We start from the raw sequence: 26,213 nt of genomic DNA, 5'->3' as shown, positions 1-26,213 counted from the left end.
CTTCATGACTAAGGGCTCGTCCAAACGTCCGCTTGTACCACTGCTTTCCCCCAGAGCAACCTGCTCTTTAATGCTGAACAGGAGCAAACATCAATCGGGTTTTCTGCGGATTGACATTTGTTCTGATTCAGCAGTAAAGAGCCGAGGGCCAAATGGAAAATGTCTCGGACCCATTCTTCCTAGGCATGAGACAAGCGGAAATGTGGAAAAGCCCTGAGTGGGGATTTGAACTCTGGTCTCTGGTACTGTATGTAGCAAATCTTTGTTCCAGAACACGGAAAACAATAAACTGTTAGAATGCATGGCTGCCACTGAATGCATTAAAAGAGAATCAGCTAGGCATGGCAATTGTGATTAATATTGAATTGTTTTGTAGACAGATGAAAGAGGATCTTGGGATACATTTAATGAATAGGAAAAGTAGTCAAAGTCTTGATAAAGACATTGAAAAATGATTACATGTAACCAACATGATGCTCTGATGAGGACTGATCTGACAAGCTTCTGACAAGCTTCTGATTGGTTCAGGATGATGACAATGGGTTGCAACTACTAAGATTGCTGTGATCCTTTTAATAGTGAATAGAAATCATGTGTGTAATCTGGAAGTGTATAAGAAACATTACTTTGGATGTGGTTCTTTGCAGTCTCCTTATTTTTGAGGCAGTCCCTATGCGCATTTAGAACTTCAATAAAGGTCTCTTTTTACTTTTAGCCTGCATACTCTTCTTTTGGGTTTCTGGGAGGGATACTGCCTATCTAGGAACCCCTTTGAAATTTCTCCAACATCGCCATGCCCTACTTACCAACCAAAGGGAAACTGTTCTTCCCTCACTGCATTGGTAAAGCTGTAGATATTTCCACCCTGTGTTAAAAAAAGTTAAGTAAATTTATATATTTGTAAAGATAAAACATCTCCTGATCAGAGAGAGCTCTACATTACTCAGATGCCCTCAGGCTTTTGGAATCATAAAACCTTTCTTGTCTACTTTTTCTCTCCTCTTCTTTACTAAGGGCCTAACAAATTTTGCAGAAAATGCACTACTGCCAAATTGCATCAGGGTTTTAAAATTTGTTAGCATCCCCCACCCCTCATTTTGATCCGAACCACAGTACATGGGGAGGTTTTACCCCTCTCTTTGGAGCCAGGATCTCTTTGAAAATAGCCCCACTGAACTACAATTAACAGTGGGGGAGGGGGGATGATCACACCAGGCTCAATGAGAACTTCTTCCTCTTGCTAACATGTCATGCAGGGAGAGTGGGCAATTTTCAGAGATCAGAGCTGGGGAGGAAAGGGGTAACACAAACATGGGGAGCTAGCAGTCTGAGAGCCCAACAGTGCCCAGAGGCATCACTTTATCCTAAATTATAGAACCATCCCTCACCCCCATGCACATTTTCATTATGCACCTCAGCCATTTCCTCCCAAACTGGCCACAGGAAAAGGGCTGTTTAACCCACTTCTTAGAATCATAGAATCATAGAATCATAGAGTTGGAAGAGACCACAAGGGCCATCGAGTCCAACCCCCTGCCAAGCAGGAAAGAAGAACAGCAGCTTTGGTAGAATTTTCCACTTATGTACTCACCAACTCACTCCCATGCACACATCAACTTAAGGCCAATGGGAATGAGCAGATGAGACATATACAGGGACAAGTCTGCTTGTCACTCTTGCTGGAGAAAGGGGATCAAAGGCCTTTTTGCCAGTGCCTTGCCACTTATACAGGGTTCACTCTCTGAGCAAAGCCAAAGATAATCACCTATTAAAGGTAAAGGTAAAGGTAAAGGTACCCCTGCCCGTACAGGCCAGTCGTGTCCGACTCTGGGGTTGTGCGCCCATCTTGCTTAAGAGGCCGGGGCCAGCGCTGTCCGAAGACACTTCCGGGTCACATGGCCAGCGTGACAAAGCTGCTCTGGCGAGCCAGCACCAGCACAGCACACGGAAACGCCGTTTATCTTCCCGCTAGTAAGCGGTCCCTATTTATCTACTTGCACCCGAGGGTGTTTTCGAACTGCTAGGTTGGCAGGCGCTGGGACCGAGCAACGGGAGCGCACCCCACCGCGGGGATTCGAACCGCCGACCTGACGATCGGCAAGTCCTAGGCGCTGAGGTTTTACAGAAAGCGCCACCAGCGTCCCACCTATTAGACCTTGCTTAAATCCAATAATGGCTTCTGCTAAAATAAATAAAATCAGTTACTGGCTAACAGCTCACACTATCTGAATAATTTTGTTAAGTTCCCTCCAAGTTCCCAGAAGCTAGAGACCAGTATTTCCCAAACTTGGGTCTGCAGCTGTTTTTTGGACTACAATTCCCATCATCCCTAGCTAAGAATGATGGGAGTTGTATTCCAAAAACAGCTGGAGACCCAAGTTTGGGGAACACGGCTATAAGCACACTAACAGCTGCCTTGACATAAACTTTAGAGAAAGGTGCTATCTGACCCCACCAATACTGTAAACACTTAAAGAAATAAAACATGAACATGTTACGGTTTGAACATGCCTGAATCCTGTTGAAAATGGTCAGCTTTGGTTTCGCTCTGGCCCCGCTATCAAATGAGGTGCTAGGCAAAGAAAAGGAAGCCATGGCCACTTGACTGGGAGAAGCCATGGGAGCCGTGTCAAACTTCAGCTTCTCCTTCCGGCGAGGTCTGCCACTGCGAGAATGCCCTTTGCAGCCTGGTTCTTTGACGCAAGCCTTACTCTTCTCTTTCTTCCTCAGTACGGGAGAGCCATTCTCCAGCTGCCTTGGCTTCCCGTATGTGTGGTTTCCCGGGGTGTTTTCGTACGTTACAGACGGGCTAGGGCTAGAGAAGTCTTTGAGCTCCAGGCATCTTTTCAAGGTCCTGGTGTGCTTGGGATGAGAGATGCTGCCTGTGCTTGCAGAAGGCACGGCAAGTAGCTGAAAGGACTGCGGAGGAGAAGCTGGCTGATGCCCTTCTTTCTCACTGCCCAACGAGAAGTCCTTCTGAAACTGGGACAAGGCGTTTTTTACACGCAAGGGGGACCCTTCGCTTTCAGCGGGCTCAGGAGCTGGATGAACCAAACCTGCCTGCTGCGGAAACGCACTCTGAAGTGGTTTCGCTACCACCTGCTCAGTCTCTGCAGCTGCCAGTTGCAAAGGAGCCAACAGCTGCGTGTGGGACACAATGTGCTGAGATTTGGTGATCCTTTGGAACAGGCGACCCTGGACTTGAAGCTGATCCTGATTCACAGAGGATTCCTGGGATTTCATTAAGAGCTGCCTGAATAGCGGTGTGGCTTCACCCTTCTGCAGCACACCATGCTTCATAGGATCTGGAAGCCTTGTTGCTGGCCTGAAAGACTCTTCAAAGCCACTGAGATTCGGCTCTCCAGGGATCTCCCCCTGTGACTTTAAGAGGGCTGGAGTGAACGATAAAACATCTGGGCGCTCAAAGTTCTGCGACAGAGAGTCAAAAGCATGGGAGGGTCCCACGAGGCCTTGGGAAGCATCCTGACCTGCAGCAGGTGGCATCTGAGCAAGATAAACACCGTTTCCTTTGCTTTGGGTGTAGGTTGGTGGCACGTTTCTGACCCACTGGAAGTTGCCACTTGACTGGTGAGAGGTGGCGGGAATTTTCTGGCCTCTAAATAATGGGAAACGAGGCACACCACTGTTCGACCAATACTCCAGGGCTGTGGTTTCTAATGGGAACTGAGGTTCTGAATGTGGCTGCCTGTCTGGCAAGTTTGCAATGTTTTCTGCTGGTCCAAGTACAGATAAACTCCCAGGGTTTATGATGGTGTACACACTGGAAGAGGCGGCGTTCTTTTGACAAGGGTAAAGCTCCTTCGTCACTTTATCACTGGTGGCTTCTGTGAGCACTGCAGTGCTTGTCGGCACACAAGAAATCTGACTGCAGACAGAAGAGCAAGGCTGCTGGGATCCCCTACAATCAGACTCGGGCTGTCCCACAGAGGTTGAAGAAGCAGGCGGGAGCTTCTGGCTGACTAAGCTACTTACAAGGCACCTCAACAGGTCTCTGTGGGGCAGGAGGGAATTATTAGGGGCCTGGGATTCAGGGTGAACAGCCAGCCTCTCTGCAGTTCTCATGCCACTAGATCCCACCTGGACACGTGAATCGTGGAGGGGTGGGGAGGCCTCACAAGCTTCTTCGTCCTTTAACAACCTCAAACCGTGGTGCATTTCATAATGCCGGCGCAGCGACCGATGGTCTGAGTAACTCTTATTGCAACCTTGTTCTATGCAAATAAACGGCTTCGTTTTTTGGTGTGTCAGCATGTGGCCACTCCTGAGATGAAAGGTTAAAAAAAAATTTAAACAAGATCAGAATATAGAAGAGTAAGCTCATCTTATTATCACAATCAACCACTAAAATCACTTCCCAGCTTGGCAAATTAAACATTTCCCCCTCAGCTTTTGTCAAGGGCAGATATTTAAACATCCCCAGAAACAACAGACATTGCGGAAGTTGTTTGAATGTGCCAGACACAGAACATATTCTTTCTACTGTCCGTTGTACAACCAGCTACGCAAACACGTGCTATCCCCTTTTCTGGGTAGTCTAACAGCGCAGCACAATGAAAATATCTGACATTAACCCGGAAGTAACAGCAAGGATGGCTGAGTTTTTATCAAGAGTATCTCTTAGAATGGTGAATGGCACTATTTAATGGGAAGAAACTCCAATGAAAATCCTCGTTATTACATTTTTCTACATGGATGTTTATTTGTATATATGTTAAAATTTTATATATGGATGTTTTATGATGGCCTATATTTGTAACGCCTAATAACGGTTTGGCGAAGTAAGGCAAATGAAATCCTCACTTTTATCAACTATATTGTTATATTAGGGTAAAGCAGGGGTTCACAAACTGTGGTTATTGGACTACCAGTGGTGCACGAGCTTCATTCAGGTGGTCAGTGGCATACCCGCAATAAATATCCATATTAAATTTTAACTGTACATTTGTTAGTAATTTTGTTTTTTATATTGTGTTTTTTGTGTTAAAATCTGAACTCTATGAAATGCAAATTACAATACAGGCAACTCCCATTTTGCGTGTGTTCAAGGCACATGTGACTGCTGATGCGCACGACATTTTCGGCCCCGGAAGGGGGCTGGGCAGGGCGGGCTTACATGCATCCTGTCGATATTTTTGATGACCCAAAACGCACCCCCAGCGCAAATGGGGAGTTGCCTGTACTATAAAATACAATATAAAAGGTAAAGGTACCCGTGCCCGTACGGGCCAGTCTTGACAGACTCTGGGGTTGTGCGCCCATCTCACTCAAGAGGCCAGGGGCCAGCGCTGTCCGGAGACACTTCCGGGTCACGTGGCCAGCGTGACATCGCTGCTCTGGCGAGCCTGCACCAGCGCAGCACACGGAAACGCCGTTTACCTTCCCGCTATAAAGCGGTACCTATTTATCTACTTGCACCCGGGGGTGCTTTCGAACTGCTAGGTTGGCAGGCGCTGGGACCGAACAACAGGAGCGCACCCCGCCGCGGGGATTCGAACCGCCGACCTTTCGATCGGCAAGTCCTAGGCGCTGAGGCTTTTACCCACAGCGCCACCCGCGTCCCAAAATACAATATAGGAAGCAACAAAAGCAATAAAAATACAGTTAAAAATCACACCGTATCTAACACAGTTCATTACAATTTTTTTTACAACAGGCAGAAAAATCATTAAATGGGTCCGCCAAGAAAACCAGTAATTTCCAAGTGATCTGTCAAGGAACAAATGGGAACCACTACACTGAATGATTTTCCGTGGTGGTGGTGGTAAAGCCTCTGCTATTAATTACTTCAGCTGCCTTTCCTATCAGAGATGGACTGGGCACCAGTGGGTCTCTGGCCACCAGTGGCTGAGCTGCTCTGCTCCTTGAGAAGGCCAGAGCAGGCAGCATATCAAGGAAACAAGAGTTTGAAGAAGCATGGACCTAGGTATGCAGTTAGGAAAGAGAGGGGTAGAAAAGAAAGAGGGTGAGAGAAAGAGAGTGAGCGAACAGAGGTGTATATGACCAAGAGCTGCAGAAGCAAGGGAGGCTGAACCTCACATACGGATTGGAAACCTAGAATAGTTAAAGAGGCAATAAACCTTTATTTGGGCTGTGCATCAGGAGCTGCCATCGCTACCCATGACTCTGCATACCAGGCATAGGCAAACTCGGCCCTCCAGAAGTTTTGGGACTACAACTCCCATCATCCCTAGCTAACAGGACCAGTGGTCAGGGATGATGGGAGTTGAAGTCCCAAAACAACTGGAGGGCCTGGTTTGCCTATGCCTGCTGTACACAGTTACCCTGGATGGTGTCACGAGAGCTGTAAATTATAGCATTTCCCTAAGCAGTAAAGGCTCCTATGTACTACAGGGACTCCACCCACCCAGGGGGTCCATTTGGCTGTCTTTACTAGGAAAGGCTGTAAGGACGTCCGAGTCACACTAGAACTTTGCCCGGAAGTAATAATCTTTAACTAGTTTTGATTCCTACAGCTGAACTCCCAACACTATCACTTCAGACTGCAGACGGGGGCTCACAAGACAGTGTTCCTACACACACACACACACACACACACACACACACCCTTGCATATATAAAACTAGATGTCAGAGGAAAGGATTCTAGCTTAGCCTTCTCCTTGATATTCTATATTTCTAACTGCCATTTTCTGGTACTGTACTGAGAAATATTCCATCATAAAAGCTTCCATGTCCAGTCTGAAATGCTAGGAGTCCAGGTGCACATTTACCATAGTAGTGAGAACTAGCCACAGATCTCTAGTTTTCACACAAATTTCTATTACAATTTCTCTGCTCCGGAGCATAGGACTGTGGTTAATGTAAAGAGAGGCATACTTTTGTCCTGTGCTCAAAGGAAAAGGGGGCTCAAATATCTCTCAGAATTCCACTTCTTTTTGCTTAAGATACTTTTCCTGTGGTATCGCTGCAACCACATCCCACCAAGTGCTCACACCCAACTGCTCTGATTTTCAGAAGGCCAAATTATTTCGTGCATCACAGAGTAAATTAGAAAGATTTTCTCTCCTCAATACAGTGGTGCCTCGCAAGACGAAATTAATCCGTTCCGCGAGTCTCTTCGTCTAGCGGTTTTTTTCGTCTTGCAAAGCAACCCTATTAGCGGCTTAGCGCTATTAGCGGTTTAGCGGCTATTAAAGACTTAGCGGATTAGCGGCTAAAAGGCTATTAGCGGCTTAGCAAAAGGGGGGGGGCGAAAAAAAATCGGAACACTTGCAAGACGTTTTCGTCTTGCAAAGCAAGCCCATAGGGAAAATCGTCTTGTGAAGCAGCTCAAAAACGGAAAACCCTTTCGTCTAGCGGGTTTTCCGTCTTGCGAGGCATTCGTCTTGCGGGGCACCACTGTACTAGGAGCCTCTTCCACCACCGGAATCCTGCCTGAATGATGGAACTTGAAAACTTCACTGTATTACAATGCTGTCTGCTCACACAGTAGATCCAAAGCAACTCCCTGGGTAGTTTCACCATTTTCTTAAAGTGGAGGGAGATTATGTCTTGCATTACTAAGGAATACTAGGTCTATGTGCATTTGTACCAGGCCCTAGCCAAACTAGATCAAGCCAAATTTCTACAGTAGCAGAAACCGTCTATACATTTAAATCAGTTTTACTGGCAAACAGATACATACAGGTGGTCCTGGCGCTTAAACGCTTTGCTGCAGATCTTACAGACATGTTTCCGTTCCTGGCTGTGAGTCACGTAGTGTTTGCTGAGAGAGCTGGTGCTACTGAAAACCTTTCCACACAGGCTGCAATCCAGGAAAGGGGCTTGAGGGGAGTTCTGCTGGTGCTTTCCTCTCCTTCCACTGCCAGAACTGGATCTGCCTCCTTGCTCCACTTCTTTCGGTGCTGAAGGGGCAGGAAGTCCCAATTCTATGTAAGTAAAGACAACTTTTAGTTCACAGCATCTGGCTTTGTACAGTCAATGACAGCGTGAGCAATTAAGTATCTGGTTCAAATCTCAATGTCACAAACCCACTAGGCAGCATTTGGCAAGCCGCTTACCTCTCCATCTCCACATCTTACCCCATCTGCACTATGGGATAATAAAATTGACCTCCCTTGTAAGGTTGCTTTTAAAAAAATAGTGATATAATGAACATGACACTCACGAAAAATGTCATCTAAATGCCAAGTATGACTCCTTGCATTTTCAAGGTGAGAACAACATCAATGGGACATTGAGGGGCTTAAATAACAGAGGTTCAGAATTCAGGTAGGTAGCCATGTTGGTCTGACGCAGTCAATATATATACCGTATTTTTTGCCCCATAGTACGCTCCGTCCCATAGGACGCACCTAGTTTTGGGGGGGGGGGAATAAAGGGGAAAAAAATTCCCTTTATTCCCCCCCCCAAAAGCAGGTCGGGGAAACAGAACCAGGTCGAGGAACAGCGGGATGGCGGCGCTGCGCCTCCCTGCTGTCCCCCGAGCTTGTGGGGCTGGCCGATGTCTGCCCCGCGCGAGGGGCGCTCTGCATCAGGGCGCCCCCCCCCCGCGGGGCCGGCAGGCTGCTATCCGCAGCGTGGGGAGCCTTGCTGGGAACTCCTGAAAGGCTCCCCACGCAGCGGATGTCTGCCTGGCGAGGGGGGCGCTCTGCTTCAGGGCGCCCCTCGCGTTGGGCGGCAGGCTGCTATCCGCAGCCTAGACATCTCTGCCGGACCTCCCGTAGGGCTGCCTAGGCTGCGGATGTCTTCCTGAAGCCTGGAGAGCGAGAGGGGTCGGTGCGCGCCGACCCCTCTTGCTCTCCAAGCCTCAGCAAAAGCCTGCATTCGCCCCATAGGACGCACCCAGATTTCCCCTTCATTTTTGGAGGGGAAAAAGTGCGTCCTATAGGGCGAAAAATACGGTATATATATATATTAAAAATTGTCCAGTAGCACCTTAGAGACCAACTAAGTTTGTTCTTGGTGGAAGCTTATACCAAGAACTTAGTTGGTCTCTAAGGTGCTACTGGATGATTTTTATATATTTTTACATATTTTGAGAGGTTCTGAAGAACCTCCCCTCCCCAAATTATTTCTGGGGGGCTTCACATATGTAGCTCCCTCAGTTACTGGTGAATGTTCCTGGCAGCAGAAAACAGGGTGCACATACTAACTTTGGGACTGGTATTCGCTGTGGAAGCAGACACAGTAAACAAATCCCGTTCTCTTCTCAGTCAGCACAAAAAAACCCAGGTGCATTAACTATGGATTCTCCTGCCTGCTGGTTCTTTGTAAAAAGGATCCTTTTAAAAGCAGTAGGGATGAGCCCATTCAAAACAACAGGATAGGAGCAGGCAGCTCAGAGGACTGAAGCCCTGACAGTTCCATTTCTTCCTCAATTCCAAATACTTTCAGAAGGGAACACCCCTTACCCCTACTTTTAAACCCACTACACAAGATGCTAAAGCTTGTTAAAAACACCAACAACTGTTCTTGTTAAAAAATGTCAATAATGTTTATAATGATGGTGATGGCGAGAAACTGTTTAAGTTTGTTTCCCCAATGCAATTATTTTCTTCCAGTGATGATCTAGCAATACTGAACTGCTTAGAGGTTTTACTATAATCAACTGGTATGGAAATTCCACAAAATGAACATAATGTCAAATTGCATTATGTTTGTTAAATGAACACAATGCGGGGGGGGGGGGGGTATAAAGAGAGAATTCCCTGGATGCCAAGATCCAGGTTTGGGTCAAGTCCTCTTTGGTGAGAGGAACCACAGTAAAGATTTAAAACCACAAAATATGACGCAAAGTAAAGCATGGAAATACAGGCTGTCGGACCTTTAATATATTCCCTTCTAAGCTCCTTCCAAAGTTTAATTATACCTAAGCATACTGGTTATCCCACAATATTTTATGAAGCTTTGTATCCTGATCCACCCAGCAGTCTCAGGGCATGTTAAGAGTGCATAGCAAAGCAAATATAAAGACAGGCTTAAAGCGAGCCCAGGTTACATGATTCCACCCCATACCATTTTTAACAGTAACTGTACAGTGGTACCTCGGGTTAAGTACTTAATTCGTTCTGGAGGTCCGTTCTTAACCTGAAACTGTTCTTAACCTGAAGCACTGCTTTAGCTTATGGGGCCTCCCGCTACTGCCGCACCGCCGTAGCACGATTTCTGTTCTCATCCTGAAGCAAAGTTCTTAACCCGAGGTACTATTTCTGGGTTAGTGGAGTCTGCAACCTGAAGTGTATGTAACCCGAGGTACCACTGTACTACCAGCAACAAATGTCATAGAGCACATCACACAAACACTTAATTCTATACGTGTGTGCACGAGTGTATGTCAAATATCCTAAACACTCCAATCCGTTCAGAGCGTTGGAAAATTACCCAGAATACCCACATCTCTAGTATAAACACACAGGATTTACATTTTTGCTGCAGGGTGGAATGAAGAACAAAAACTACACATAAATGTAGTACATATACAACTCAAGAGAGCATGGGTAGACCCTGCTGAATTTAAAAGTATTCTTTGCCTCTTATACAAGCACCCTTTCTGCACTGCTAAAGTTGTCATATCACAAACAAACGGGTGTGGGAACTTCTGGCCTTCTAGAAACATGCACCCTCCTCCTCTCTAGTAACTATTTAAACCAATACTGAACTTTTTAATAAGAGTTAACCTCTTATTGCCAAACTGCTTGCTCATGAAGCAGACCCACTGATTTCACAGCTAATTAGTTTTGAGGTTCTATTTTATCTGCTTTTAGGATTTTGGCACTAAATTGAGTGCCTAGTTAAAAAATTCATTCAGGTAATTAAAATTATGAAGGTAGCGTAGCATTCCCTTCCTCTAAAACGGAGGCCTTGCACTTGTTCAGCATTACTGCAGCTGATCAACAAAGCTCATTCCTGATGACCAAAATTATGTCATTGTTCTTACTAGAGCACTATTGTACTGTCTGTCAATTTTGTTCCATTTTAAATTTATCTAAGCTACTCTCCATTCACATATCCCCATTACTGCCAATCTCTTTTAAGAACTGATTTCCACTTCATATACAGTGGTACCTCGGGATAAGTACTTAATTCGTTCCGGAGGTCTGTACTTAACCTGAAGCACCACTTTAGCTAATGGGGCCTCCTGCTGCCGCCGGAGCACGATTTCTGTTCTCATCCTGAAGCAAAGTTCTTAACCTGAAGCACTATTTCTGGGTTAACGGAGTCTGTAACCTGAAGCGTATGTAACCCGAGGTACCACTGTATTACCAAAAACAACCAGAAACCAACACAGCTATGGTATGATATGTGCATATATAATTGCATATAAGATGGAGCTTAAATAAAAGCATTTCAACCCAAGCCTGGCAGCATGTAAAGTTCAGCCAACTTCATCTAATGCAGGTATAATTGCAAGGAGAAATAATCTTCTGAAGTGCTGTGCTGTCAACTAAATGCTTCAAATGATGGAAGCACCTAATCTCAACAATGATCACAGTGGACTGTTGTTTTGCCCAGCAAACTTAAGACCTGAAAATTTCATGCCTTAACTTTTCACTGCAGATTTTAGAGTCAACCATTTCAACTGAAAACTTAATTGTGGAGAAAACATCAAGAGCTACAAAGGTTCAACAGGAAATTAATTATTTGATTTAAAAGGAAGCTAAGATGTTCGGTCCTAACAGTTAGATTTGCCATGTTTCTTCAGTGTAGCTTTTTCCCAGCCGCAGCTGGAGCGTGCGCTGCAAAGACTCCACAGAGAGCATTTCCTTTATCCTGGATGCAATTGAAAAGAAACTAGACAGAGGGGAAACATATTCTTATCATATTGTAGTGTAGTCATCTTTATCTATTATTTTTTCCAAGGAGCAATAAATGTCTCATGGCACTTTACAGAAAAATTGTCTATGACATTATCCCAAGAAAGTGTTCCAAGATATGAGTTTTGTTTCTCAGTTGGTCCACTGAAAAAATAGGCTGGTATTTGTATTGCTTTTGGCAATTTTGTACATTTTTACCTTGCCAAAAGTGCTATTTTCCCCTACCGTTAAAAAAAATACCCTCATTTCAAAATCTCAAAGTCTACACACACTGTGATTATGCAATGACGCCACATCGCCATACTGAAAGAAACAGGCAATACTCATGAAGACAACATCGTGTTGTATCAAATCTGAATGGCTAATACAGCATATGTGATTTTCCAGTGCAAATTACTCTAACATATTAATATATTAATTTATACCTCCACATCATAAAACATCATAAAACATCAGGGCAGTGTTTAAAAATATTAAATATTTAAATATTTAAAGCAACACAGAATAGTACTTAAAATGACAGGGTATTCAACAAAACTTTAAACAACTGCATAGACCTGTTGGCATTAAAAAGTCAAGAGGTGCCTAAACAGTCACATGAGGATGCATAAGATTCCCCTCCCCAGAAAAAGGGAACAATAAATGCAAATTTCTCCTTACAAACCTGCACACCTATGATCTTTACAAAATCTTGTAGAACTTAATTATTTCTGCTTGCAAAATGCTTTGGGATCCGTAACTTCCACAAAACAAGCCATGGTCTGCAGGTCTCTAGCACATGCCCATTGTACATCTAAAGACATGCATCTCCCATTGATACTTCATAATCCTTGTTGTGCAGAAACACCAGTGTACACATGGCACTGAAGTGTGAAATGGAACAATTACTACGTATTCCTATTTCAGAGAGGAGTGCCTTGACTAGAAAAGGAACCCATAGCTGAATGGAAAAAAGAAAGCTTTCCAGGTTCTATTTAGGCAGGCTTCCTCAGACTCGGCCCTCCAGATGTTTTTGGCCTACAACTCCCATGATCCCTAGCTAGCAGGACCAATGGGATGGTGGGAATTGTAGTCTCAAAATATCTGGAGGGCAGATCTTGAGGAAGCCTGTATTTAGGCAAAGATGGGGAACCTGGGACTCTCAATGTGGTTAGATAACTGTTCTCATAACCTCCGCCCACTGGCCATCCTGGCTGAGTCTGATAGGAATTGTATTCCAACAACATCTGGCAAGCCAGTTTTCGCATTCCTGCCTTACACATTTTGCCACATTGGTTATTTACCACTGTAACCAGGGTTACTCACCATGCAAGAGTGGCCGTGAGTCTGGGTCACAATCATCAAGGAGTTTAGTAGAATCACAGTCCTTCACCGAGTACAAAGATAAGGTGTCAAGATTGTCCTCCAAGGAGTCATTATTCATATTTGTGGCTGAAAGGCTGGGGTCCACATCCAAGTTGCTCAATCCTGAATAAATCATGTCTCTCATATCTGGACACAGATCGTGGCCGAAATTATCACTGCAGTCCAAAGCCTGATTCCCCGAAAACTCATGAAGCTGCATCTCAGAGTGGAGTGAACTTTCATCACTGAGGTGGTACTGGTCCATATTCAACCACCTTCTGTGCTTGTAATTTGGGTCAAGGTTCCTAAACAAAAGATGGAAATGGAAATGGGAAAGAGCAAAGGGGCTGTGAGTCAGAGTCACAAGTGTTGAACAGTTTTGAAGAATCATAGGCATGTACAAGTCACAGCAATACCAGGACTTGTGCCAGTTTTACATCTAAAGAAATATTCTGTATAGATTCTAAAGCAATTTGCCATTGTATAGAACACTCTTAATTCCCTTGTTCGATTCTCTAACCAGCTGATCGTCTACTTTACGAGCTTCCAATAACAATAAATAATAATAATAATAATAATAATAATAATAATAATAATAATAATAATAATTTATTATTTCTATATTGCCCATCTGACCGGGTTGTTCTAGCCACACTGGAGCTCAAACAAATGATAAAACTACAGTAAAACATCAAGCATTAAAAACTTCCATATATGCATTTATAAAAACTAGTAACTGGATTTATATTTTGCAACCAACCAATTATTCCACCCAGCTGTTCGGGCGATGATAAAGCACTCAAAGTCGATGGACCATCAACAGACACCGAAGTGTGCTGTTACTGAAAATATTACGGTATTTAATATTATAAATTTACGGTACAGTATTTCCTAAAAAGTATACATTGCTTGACTGTGAAAAAACTCAAAAATGGTTTACAAAAAGCTAAGACAATAATATAAAGAAAAATTTACAATCCTATTTTAAAACATACCAAAGTTAAAATACTGAAACAGATTATATTTACCATTTAATGCTCATTGGTAAATAGTATCTAACCCTCAATGAAGAATCATTGTAAAAATTCTCCATCTATTCTTATCAGCTAACCTACTGTATTAATCCCACACTTTACCCACTCCAAAAAAGGGTTGCCTCCATATCTTCAAATGAGGGTTACCCCATGATTAAATTAAGCATCATATAGATCAAACTGACATTTGAGGTCTTATTACAATCAAGCGGTATACAAATTTTGTGAAATAAATAACATATCTAGGGATTTTGGTTCCTACGGTTATTTCTCAAATGATCAAATTTAATTTAAATAGGTTAATAACAAAAATCTCTACTGAAATTTAGTGTTTGGGATGAGGTTCACATATAAGATGAATGTACTGCCACAAATAATAGATGTACTGCAATATAGTTCTACAGATTCCCCATGAGCATTTTCAAAAGATTAATGTATTATTTTGGCTTAGTGTTACATGTGAAGCTGTCCATAATAACTTACTGCCCCAAGAGATTAGATTGCGTACCTCATTATTTATGTTCCACCAATGGCTAAAAACTTACCACCACAACCCAGAAAAAAGGTTGTTATTTTACGTGTCTCTCTGGATTCTTTTTGCAGTTTTGCTGTTTGAATATACAACTGTTGGTTATTCTAGGTTTCTACAGGATTTTCATTCTTTTTAATGTACTGTGTTATCTTGCTGCATTGCAAGCCTAGGCCTTAAAAGGTGGGCCATAAACATCCCCATATATAAATAAAAAGTGGCAAATTCTTTTTTAAAAGTGTACATACATGTTTAGAACACTACAGTATATGACTAGCTCTGGGCTTAACAGAAATGTAAACATGATAAATTTTGCAAAAAGGGGCAAGAGCTTACATATACAAAACTATGCATGGAGACTCCTAATTTGCAAATGCTTATATTTAAGAATAGCTTACAGGTATTATTCACCAAGGATTAAGCAAAGTTCATCAGCACTTCTTTCTGTCTTCACAATTTTAACTGGGTATTAGTGGCTGCCATTCAAAATCCTACAAGTCCAGTATTATAAGGCCATAGCAGATTTTGGGAGAACTCTTTGAAAGATGTGCTCTAAGGATAGAATGAGTAGAGAATAGTTTAAATTCATATCCATTAAGAAGAATGACATTTAGTATTTAAGGCTCCTCCTTGCTATCAACAGAATCAACTCAACCTCTCTTCGTAAGACAGGGTGCGTATACAAATATATTTAAATTCTTCCCACTGGATCCAACAGACAAGGGTACACTATTTTTAGTTGCATGTTGGGAGGAAATATTTGTTGCTGTAATACTGAGGGGCACACGATCTCTTAATTTGGGATGGAGAGAGAAAAGGGAAAGATTGTTTGCTGGGTGTGGGCATATTATTAAATGGAATTTTATGAATATATAATGCTCTGTATCCAGGCCCTGTAGACATAATGCCACTTACAACCTATCCATATTACAGCACCCAACATTCCAGAGCAAAGGACCAAACCACTGATGCTTGTGGTGCAGGCTTATAAAAGCAAAAAGGTGTTAGGGAGATATCTTAATTTCACAGGATAAAAATAAGGAATTTTTTTTTTTAAGCCTGCTCATAGCAGTGGGGAATAAAAGCTTTACATACAAATATGAACATCAGAATTTTATCATGCAGATATTTTTAGGTCATGTTTTCAAATGATAAGGTGTGATTACTGATAAAAAGATTATTTCCTAGCTACACTTAAGCGGGTTGGGATTCCTTATCCCATTCATGTACCAAGAGCAAATACCAAATAAATTTACTTCTCTTTTTAGCTGTTGCACAATTATGAAGTGCTGCCCTCAAAAAATTCCAAAGCTTCAGCATCTTTTGGAAGTTTTGCAGTATTTTTATGTTTGGGTTTCCTTTGAGAACGAGAGAAACCCAGGAAAGCTAATTTTTAACAAAGTAATGGCATAGGCTGAAAATATTACAAATGGATTACCCCCCCATAGCAGCTTTTCTTGAAGTATATATTCTTTTGCACTTCCTTCAATATATAAAGTGGGAACCTATGTTTAAGTTTTAGCATAGGCAAACTTATTTACTAGATTGCTTAAGTGGTAGCTTAAATGAAACCTTTCCACCGGTTGACACCCATGGTTTTTAAGCTGTTCTCTTGCATTTCACTGCTTTTTCTCTCCTATCACAAACTTCTACTGAAAAGCAATGAAACATAACACAGGGCTTCCCTTCCTAAGAGTGCAAATCCTTTGCACGACTGCTTCAAAGCAAGCCCTGTTGAATCGAATGGGCCTTAACTAACCCCGGGGTAGTAAATGGGGCTATTGCAACCTTAACCTCTCCATCCCATCCTGAGCCTTCATTTTTAAAAAAAAAAACAGGTGCAGAGAAAACCCTAAAAACCTGCTGCTGCACTTGAAACGCTGTTATGTATTTTTAACCCTGGCGAAGGGGCAGGATCCGAATTAAGATTCTCTTTCCCAACGGTGCCAGGGCTCCATATTCTTCTCTACATGGGGGGAGAAACACAGCAACGGGAAACTTTCCCTGGAAGCCCTAGAAGTGGCTGCCCCCCCCCCCAGTTCTGAGCAGTTAAAAAGTGGGGCGGGGAGCCCCCTCCCCCCTAACAAAACAGAGGGCTGCAGCGACCCCCATCTAAGTATTTGCAACCGACCCCACCCCGCTTTCCAGACACGCTGGGCCTCGCTTGTCCCCACAGGGGAGCAACTGCCGCGGGGCGCGAATGGGGGTCTGGGGGGGGGCGCATTTGCACACGTCCTCCTTCCTTGAGGTGAGGCGGGAGAGGAGCCCCTTACCACAGATGGGAAAGCTCCCTTTGCCGCTCCTGACACAAATGGTGTGGGGAGAGGGACCTGAAGCGGGGCGAGGAGCCTTAGCCTTCCTGCCCCCCCCACTTTGCAGAGGGGGAGCGGGTCTCCCTCCTGAGGTGGTGGGCGCGGGGCTTGCTCCTCAATGGGGCCGGGTGGTGGTGGTGGAGCGGCCTTGGGGGGGGGGGGCGAGGGACGGTTGCAAACTGCACCTGAGGGGGCGAGGGAGAGAAGAAAGGAGCCTTCCCTGAGGAAGGGGAGAGCGAGAGAGAGCGAGGAGGAGGACGACGTGGGCGCGCGCGCGCGCACAGGGAGAAACAGGCCGCTGCTTTACCCGTCGTCGCGCGCCCCGCTCTCCTCCTCCTCCTCCTCCTCCCCCTCCCTCTCTATTTATTTATTTAGTCCCCCCTCCCCCTTCTTCTTCTTCTGCACGCGCCGGCCACGCCCAGACGCCGACTGGGGCCCGCCCACGCGCGCCTGGCGCCCGAACGGGCTGGAGGCTGGAAGGGGAGGGCGGGGGAGGACGACGACAATAAAAGCGGCGCTTCGCTCGCTCGCTCGCTCTACGAGGGGAGGGGGGAGTGAGTGAGTGAGTGAGGGTGGGTGGGTGGGTGGGTACGTGCGTGCGTTTTGGCGGGAAGGGAAAGGGAGTAGCCGGTAGCCCGGCGCCGCCATTTTGTGAGGAGGTTGGCAAGGCGCGAACAACCTCCCCCGACTTACCTACGTGAGGGGAGGATAAGGAGGGGATGGAGTCGTGGAGGGGAAGCTGTGAGGGAATGAGGTACGGGGGGGACGGGACACGCAGCCGGAGGTATGGCGTGTCATCACCGTTTCCGTGAGGGGATATTTTACGTTTTTGGGGGGTTTTGTATACCGCCCTGTACGTGCCACAGGTCTCGGGGCGGTTACCACATAAGAATGTCAAGATGAAAAAACACGTAATAAAATACATAATGAAAAAAGCCCAATTATTTATATGGGCGGTTACCACATAAAATGACAATATCGAAATACATAATAAAAACAACCCGGTTATTTATATGGGTGGTTACCACATAAAATCCCAAGTTCATAATAAAAACAAAATCCAATTTTATATGTATTTCTATTCACCTTAACAGCATCATCTTTTAAAATTTTAAAGACGCCTGCTCCTTGGGAGAAAGGCGATGGCAAACCTAGACAGCATCTTAAAAAGCAGAGACATCACCCTGCCAACACAGGTCCGTATAGTTAAAGCTATGGTTTTCCCAGTAGTGATGTATGGAAGTGAGAGCTGGACCATAAAGAAGGCTGATCGCCGAAGAATTGATGTTTTTGAATTATGGTGCTGGAGGAGACTCTGGAGAGTCCCACGGACTGCAAGAAGATCAAACGTATCTATTCTTAAGGAAATCAGCCCTGAGTGCTCACTGGAAGGACAGATCCTGAAGCTGAGGCTCCAATACTTTGGCCACCTCATGGGAAGAGAAGACTCCCTGGAAAAGACCCTGATGTTGGGAAAGATGGAGGGCACAAGGAGAAGGGGACGACAGAGGACAAGATGGTTGGACAGTGTTCTCGAAGGTACCAGCATGAGTTTGACCAAACTGCGGGAGGCAGTGGAAGATAGGAGTGCCTGGCATGCTCTGGTCCAGGGGGTCACGAAGAGTCGGACACGACTAAATAAACAACAACAACAACAATTTCACCCTTCTGAGGATCACAGGGATATATGTGTGTGTGTGTGGTATCTACACATGCATAGTGCATAACTGCAGTGATAGCAAGTGTCAGTCCTTTATTGCTATTTATTTATCCAGCGGATTTGCACCCTGCTCTTCAGCCAAAAAAGGCTCCCGGTGCGCCTTACATGAAATCAAAATAAGACACTCCTTGCAGGCATACCTATAAATGAATTAAAGATACAGCACACAAGGGGAAAGGGCCAAGGAGGGAAGAGGAAAATAAAACTCCAAACTCAGGCACCAATTTCTAGATCAATTCTATAAAATAGTCGGGGCTGGCATCCGCCTGTCTTGAGAGACGGTGGCGTGTATAAACGAACAAAGGTGGTGGGGTAGGAAAAAATAGGCCCTGATAATCTAGATTAAAATCTATATATTTATGTAATGATAAACACCATGTAGCTATATAGGCATTTTTTGGCCTACTTATAAAGTAAAAATAAATATTAAAAGTGTGAAACAAAAAATTGCGGTGGGGGGGGACTTGAGACAAAACACAAAGTAAGAAGAGCGACAGGAGAGCAAGGGAGTGGTTGGAGACGCTTAAGAGTTTAATGTCAATTGAGACGAAGGTGAAGTGAAGAAGTAAGATTTTATTCAGATATTTACATGTGCCAATATCGGGAATGAAATTGATGCCAGGAAGTAAAGCATTCCGTTAGTAGAGAGCAAGGAAAAAAACATTGCTAAAATACTGTTTTAAAATGGTCCCACGCACTTAAGTCTCACATTACTGCTTCAATCCCAATTGGTTTTGTTGTATGTATCAAGTTTCATTTCAGTCATCAGAGCAAGTAACCTCCCAGTCCTTTAAATGCATCTAATTCCAATGGCGTCAGTAGATTTAGAGCCCTACTACGCATAGGATCAGGCTCTAATTCTATAGGATAATACACACTGAACCTGGAAATAAACCCCAGAGTTTAACAGGGCTTACTACCGGTATTTGGAATATATGTATTGGATTGCACAGTCAATTACAACTAAATTAAGCCCATTGATTTCAATGACACTTTAGCACAACTGGCTTTATTTGGACTATATATGGTTTGCCAACTCCTTTTTCTGGTAACGCTTCTGAACGGCAAATAGAAACTCAGAAAGCAGCTTTTGCTGGAATAGAGATGCAGCGATGGGGAAAGCTTTAAGTTCTGGATATCTGCTTATCAAGAAACAATTAAAAGAAATTGCCAGAAAAGGAAGCTAGCAGCTGCAATATACGGTATCCTCAGTGAAGCTGTAGGTGATGATAGGAATTAAAACAAGGGTCTGTCCTCATCCCATACGCAGCAGGGAATGAGGATCCAATTTTTAGTGCAAAAGGTGTGCATGGATGTCGAAAATATACTCTGCCCCAAGGGTGAAACTAAGCTTTATTCGACCCGGGTCAAAGACCCAGTTTGACACCCCTACACATGCAGCCTGTCCAGTGTATACAGGCAAAGTAGTGCTATTGAATCTTTTCAGGGCTTTTGTACCTTTAATTGAAAGCTTCCTGATTGCAGGTTTTAGCCATATTAGTTGTTCGTGTTAATTGTGCCTGGTGCATTAGTGATGAAAATCCTTTTAATTCCTCCTGTGTAAATTTTTGTTTTCATTGAAATCAATTTAATTCCTGATTTTTCTCTCATGTTTCTGATGTGAAATAGTTATATTTTACTCTATATATTTTCTTACTTTCTTTAAGAAATAGTATCATTGATAACAATTATATTCTGATTTTGTCCTGCTTTATTATTTATCATTATTATACCTTCCTACAATTTAGTAAATTAATATGATTACCCTATAAACAGCTGATCTAATTTTAATTCAGAAGAAATGTTGTTCTGTTTCAGAATATTTATTTATTGTTAGACATCTCATAAAGCGAGTTCTCTGGCGTTGTTGTTGTTTAGTCGTTTAATCGTGTCCGATGCTTCGTGACCCCATGGACCAGAGAAGCCAGGCACTCCTGTCTTCTACTTCCTCCCGCAGTTTGGTCAAACATGATTGTACCTTCGAGAACACTGTGCAACCATCTCATCCTCTGTCGTCCCCTTCTCCTTGTGCCCTCAATCTTTCCCAACATTAGGGTCTTTTCCAGGGAATCTTCTCTTCTCATGAGAAGGCCAAAGTATTGGAGCCTCAGCTTCAGGAACTGTCCTTCCAGTGAGCACTCAGGGCTGATTTCCTTCAGAATGGATAGGTTTGATCTTCTTGCAGTCCATGGGACTCTCAAGAGTCTCCTCCAGCACCAGAATTGAAAAGCATCAATTCTTCAGTGATGAGCCTTCTTTATGGTCCAGCTCTCACTTCCATACATCACTACTGGGAAAAACATAGCTTTAACTATACGGACATTGTATAAAACCAATTAAAAACATCTCACTGAAGCCCCACGATAAATCTTAAAAATCTTATTCACTGTAAAAATTCCAGTACAAAAAGTGCAAAACAATAAAATACAATGCAGGTCCCAGGTGCTAAAAAGAGCCAGCAACATGGGATATAAAACCACCATCCATACCACAGGGACTAAAATAGCAAGAACTTAAGCAGTCTGGGAGAATAAAATGTCTTAAAAAGATAAAGGGACCCCTGACTGTTAAGTTGAGTCACGGATGACTCTGGGGTTGCGACGCTCATCTTGCTTTACTGGCCAAGAGAGCCAGTGTTTGTCCGCAGATAGCTTCCGGGTCATGTGGCCAGCATGACTAAGCCGCTTCTGGCAAACCAGCGCATGGAAACACCGTTTACCTTCCTGCCGGAGGGGTACCTATTTATCTACTTGCACTTGACGTGCTTTCAAACCGCTAGGTTGGCAGGAGCAGGGACCGAGCAATGGGAGCTCACCCCGTCGCAGGGGATTCGAACCGCTGACCTTCTGATCGGCAAGCCCTAGGCTCTGTGGTTTAGACCACAGCCCCACCCGCATCCTTTAAAATGTCTTAGTCTGCCCTTAATGGATAATAGGGGTGTTGGGTGAGTTTCTTTACAAAGAGTGTTTCATAGCGAGGGAGGCACCACCAACAAGGCCCTTTCACTTCAAATTGCAGGGACACATGATATATGTTCTAATGCAAATGGCAATTGCTCCCCTGCCAATAATAATGGTCACTCTAACCCATACCAATGGGGGAAGGGTGGGCAGGATTGCATTACCATGCTGTTACTCTATTCCTGCTGGGAAAACAAAAATCTGGAGTCAGCTATATCATCTTAAAAAAGAGAGAGAGAGAAAGGAAGAGGATAAAAAGGGATTACCAATACAACAAAGTAAGTGTCCAATTCTAGTTGTAAATTTGTTATCTTCTGCCTATCTGCTCCTTTTTACTGTATAATAGCAGTTAGAGGACTACAGCCATTACTGGACAGGGTTTGGCCTGACCACTGCAGTCCAAGCATTGGTCATCTGGAGGCTGGATTACTGCAATGTGCTCTATGTGGGGCTGCCCTTGAGTTTAGTTCGGAAGCTCCAGCTGATGCAGACTGCTGATGGGAGCTTCTAGCCAAGGACATGTGGAACTTTTGTTAAAGCAGCTACACTGGCTGCTCATCTACTTCTGAGCCAAGTTCCTTGCATAAATTTACAAAGCCCTAAACAACTTGGGTCGAGAGTACCTCCACAATTGCCTATATTCCAGCTTGATTACTGGAATCATCGGTAGGAGCATCGTTAATCATTCCCCGAATTGGTACTCTGCCAATAGAGATTCAGTGAGTTCCTTTTATTCCAACTTTTAAATGCATGCTGAAAAACATTTTATTCCACTAGGCCTGCATAGGCAATTCAGAACACATATGCAACAATGGTTTATTAATGCTTGCTTTAAACTTTTGCTTTTTAACTGCTTTTAATTTTTATGATTTTAATCTTTTTAATGTTGTAAACTGTTCTGACATGTTTTGTGATTTAGCAGTAAATGAATACGTCTATAAATAAAAATAATAAGTAAACAAGTATGCAATGGGACTATTGCCAGTTTAGTGTTTTTCAAATTTTGAAGCACCAAATTCTTGAGTAAATAGGACAGACTTCCCCAGCTGATATTATCTGGAAGAGAGCATTAACCTTTATTGCACAACCAGCAAAAAAAAAGATTCCTCTCTGAAGGCAGAAGTACTTCCAACAAGCTTAGCTGCTGCATAGGTTCATATGAGAAAATGCAGTCTCTCAGGTACACTTGTCCCAGATTGCTTAGGACTTTATAACTCAAAACCAGCTTTAAGTTGTTATAATTTTGACTGTGTCCAGAAACAAACTGGGACCCAATCAAGATTACACGTTGGGTTCATAATTTGTCTGGGGAAGCAAGGATGTGGCAACTGAAACTCGAGCAATCTCAACAAACTGTTTTCATAAGAGATGTCAGTATAGGTGTAATAAGCTTGTTATGCTGTGTCCCGGAAGAATCTAGCCTCCTCGTTGTAAACAGAAGTTTTCAAAGGCTTAAAAAATTGCCCCACATATAAATACATTGTACTAGTCTAGCCTGCATGTTACTTACAGCATAACCATTGCAGTACAGCAAATGTACAGCTGTTGCTCATGTGTTGTATAGAATCCAGATGTCTTTCAAGGTAGTGCCTCTGTTGAGAATAGATCTCATCCAAATCACTTGTGTCTATGGGATGTGATTTTCCTTGTTTTCCCTATCAGTAAGTGTGGTGTGGAACAAGGCTTGACAAGCATATGCCTACGGCATATCTAAAGATAAGCAGCCCTACTCCCCTCCCCACCTACCCAGCATGCCCTGGGAACATAGGAAGTTGCTTTACACCAAGTCAAGCCATTGACCTCCCTGGCACAACGTTTTTTGCACTACTGTATTGGCAACAACTCTCGTTTCAGATAAGGGGAATTTGGAGATAAGAGGACTGAAACTGGAACCTTCTGCGTGCAATGCACATATGCTCCACCAGTGAGTTTCAGGTACTCCCCGATCCATACAAATTCGTTGTTGTTGTTTTTACAAGTTTAGTTTTCGAAACGTGTTCAGAATGAATGTCTTCCCACTGTCTTGCTCAGGCGCGAGTGTATCTGTGCACATTTGTTTTAAAAAAATTGCTTAAAAACTAACATTAGCAAAATAACTCCCACTGTAAAACCCTGCCATATTGTGAACTGCATAGGAGTAGACTGTACGGCTGCAATGGCTCTTGCTTCCGTGATGCATCCCCAGGCGCAATCGGGAGTGTTATCCCAAGCTACAATCCGTGATCGAGTCCAAAGTTAAACTATTTCTGATTCGTTTATTAATGTACTGCTTTTAAGTTCACCGGCAGTAGTGGACCGGCACGTTTTTTTTTTTTATGAAACTGCAAATGGCCGTGTAGAGCAGAAAACCCTCTTCAATCTCTTCCTTTCTCAGCTTTTTTTAAAAAAACTCCCAATTGGATATGTTACAAAAACGCTGTGGAAAACGTGGTTTTTCTGCTCCATTGAAATGATCCGGGAGAGCAAAGCTGCTAAAATCCAGCCTTCTTTTAAAACTCTCACCGTGCTCTTTGCCTCCACGCTCGCAGCTCTGCCTTTTATAGAGCACCAAAGCGAGTCCCACCCAAGTTTAAACAGAATGTAAGAGATAATTCAAATCCAGCCAATCGCAGGGTATAAACATAGCAGAAAGCCCTACCCCCTTATTAATTACCCACGCTAGTCAATCATATTTAACCTGTCTAATCAGGGTGACGGGTGCTGCCTTTAGCCCATCCCATTACTTTCTGATCTGCTCCACTTTTGACCAATCAGGAGAACTCTCTCTCCGGCAAAACCAGTTTTTAATTAGTACGCCGAGGACCCTTTCCTGAGCTGTGCTTTCAGCTGCCTGATCTCACAGCCCGTTTAAGACGGTGCCTGTCTGGCTGTTAGTTTGGAATTGGGAGCATCTGCATATATAGTACTGTACTCAGAAAGCCTTCGCTTGTTTCAATGTGTGTGTTGGCCGTGTGTCTTGCTGGATAAAGCATGCAAAACAGTAATTAAGAGTTGTCCTGATTACATTTACTTATGTGATTGGCTTTAGAAAAGTAATAGGGAGTGAAGCGCTGCACAGTAATGACTTGGGTTTGCTTTTGTTTTGCTTTTGTTTTTCGTGCTAACGAAATCTAGCAGGAAGCTGCTTGATAGAGGAACAGCTAAATACTATCTAGAAGTGCATGAGTTGTGAACTATGTGAATGTATTTATGTATAGTCCAATTATTGTCTACTATATGTTTGCTTCACTACAAACTGCACCAGATTCAGCCTCCTGTCTTTTTTGGTACAGTTTCGTAGCTGCACTGAATATAGGGCATTAACAATATTTTTTCTATAACGGGCTCAGTTAGTATTTATGTATTTATGAGATAAGGTACATTTGTTTTGATTAGTAAACCATAACCAGAGAGTATGCATTTAATACTCCGTTCTAGAGCAGCTAAGCAAAATCTCCAGAAGTAATTATAAACATGCTTATCTTTAAGTTCTACTGAACTAACTAAACTTTTTTATTATTCAGTTTCTTAGTTGGAATCCTGTGCACACTTCCTAAAGAATAAATTCTTGTGGATACAGTAGGATACATACAAAGATAGCCCATATGATGCCATTCAGATGTCGAATTACAGCTCCCACAATCCCCAAGTACTGTTCGTACTGGCTGAGGCTTATAGGAATTGTAGTCCAACAACATCTGAAGTGAGTCACCACATTGGCTACCCTTGCAGTATAACCTGCTATCAGTTTTATACTATAATTATTTTTCTGTCTGCAAAAGGTATTGGAAATGGTTGATTTGAATATCTCTTGTTTAATATCAAACTTGCCCCTCTGTGTTTTATGCATTATAGCTAGAATGTTGTACATTAAAAAATGCTTTATTGTTATTAACACATACCGTATTTTTTGCACCATAACACTCACTTTTTTCCTCCTAAAAAGTAAGGGGAAATGTCTGTGCATGTTATGGAGGGAATGCCAACGGGTGGCATGCCTACGGATTGTCCTCCTCTGCGTGTTATGGTCGGGTGCGTGTTATAGAGCGAAAAATACGGTACTTATTTCGTTATTAGTTGTTTTGTTTCTGTGGTGTTTTGACTGTGCAGTCCAGTCTTGTGTCTTCTGGAAAGCAAGCCTCACTGAGTTCAAAAAACTTATTCATGTGTACAGAATTGCACCTTAAATTCCCAGAAACCACAAAGGAAAGGCTGGGTGTAGCCAGTAGATGAAATATGGGGTAGGTAACGTCCATTACACTACTCATGCAAACAAATGAACACACGTGCCCATTCAAACAAAGTAAGATGTGTAATCACTATACATTTCTAAACATTTATCTACTGTTTAGCAGAACGAAAGAAAGAACATGGCCACAGCAGTTCATGAACTATTTATAGACAGAAAAACTTTCTGGGTCTCTTATTACCACTGCTCTATGCTCACTTTGAGGGCTAATGTTGAATGCTATGACATCTTTTTTGCATGCAGAAGGTCCAGGTTCAATCTGGGAGAGAGCCATCTGAAAATCCTGGTC

At 43.4% G+C, this 26,213-nt stretch overlaps 1 protein-coding gene and 1 long non-coding RNA gene across 7 annotated transcripts in view; both read right to left on the bottom strand.

Moving 5' to 3' along the window:
• The window catches only part of ZNF541 (zinc finger protein 541), a 39,880-nt gene extending 22,521 nt beyond the window's left edge, over window positions 1-17,359 (bottom strand). For 4 of the 6 annotated variants that reach the window (XM_082230950.1, XM_082230954.1, XM_082230953.1 and 1 more), the window contains exons 1-6: window positions 16,978-17,080; window positions 15,103-15,256; window positions 13,103-13,446; window positions 7,666-7,909; window positions 2,512-4,282; window positions 807-865 (exon numbers count right to left, since the gene is read on the bottom strand). In XM_082230950.1, the coding sequence (XP_082087076.1) occupies window positions 807-865; window positions 2,512-4,282; window positions 7,666-7,909; window positions 13,103-13,406 (2,378 nt within the window). In that variant the 5' untranslated portion in view covers window positions 13,407-13,446; window positions 15,103-15,256; window positions 16,978-17,080. Of the gene's footprint in view, window positions 1-806; window positions 866-2,511; window positions 4,283-7,665; window positions 7,910-13,102; window positions 13,447-15,102; window positions 15,257-16,977; window positions 17,081-17,201 lie in introns of those variants that run through there. The other 2 variants (XM_082230951.1, XM_082230952.1) reach the window with 2 other exon arrangements.
• The window catches only part of LOC309537048, a 50,047-nt gene extending 26,726 nt beyond the window's left edge, over window positions 1-23,321 (bottom strand). The window contains exon 1 of the long non-coding RNA XR_014221790.1: window positions 23,207-23,321. This is a non-coding gene — a long non-coding RNA (uncharacterized lncRNA). The remainder of the gene's footprint in view (window positions 1-23,206) is intronic.
• Window positions 23,322-26,213: the final 2,892 nt, after the last annotated feature.

This window comes from Podarcis vaucheri (assembly GCF_965113315.1).
Source record: "Podarcis vaucheri genome assembly, chromosome: 7".
Classification (NCBI taxonomy): domain Eukaryota; kingdom Metazoa; phylum Chordata; class Lepidosauria; order Squamata; family Lacertidae; genus Podarcis; species Podarcis vaucheri.
This window is presented reverse-complemented; position numbering and strand designations above follow the sequence as displayed.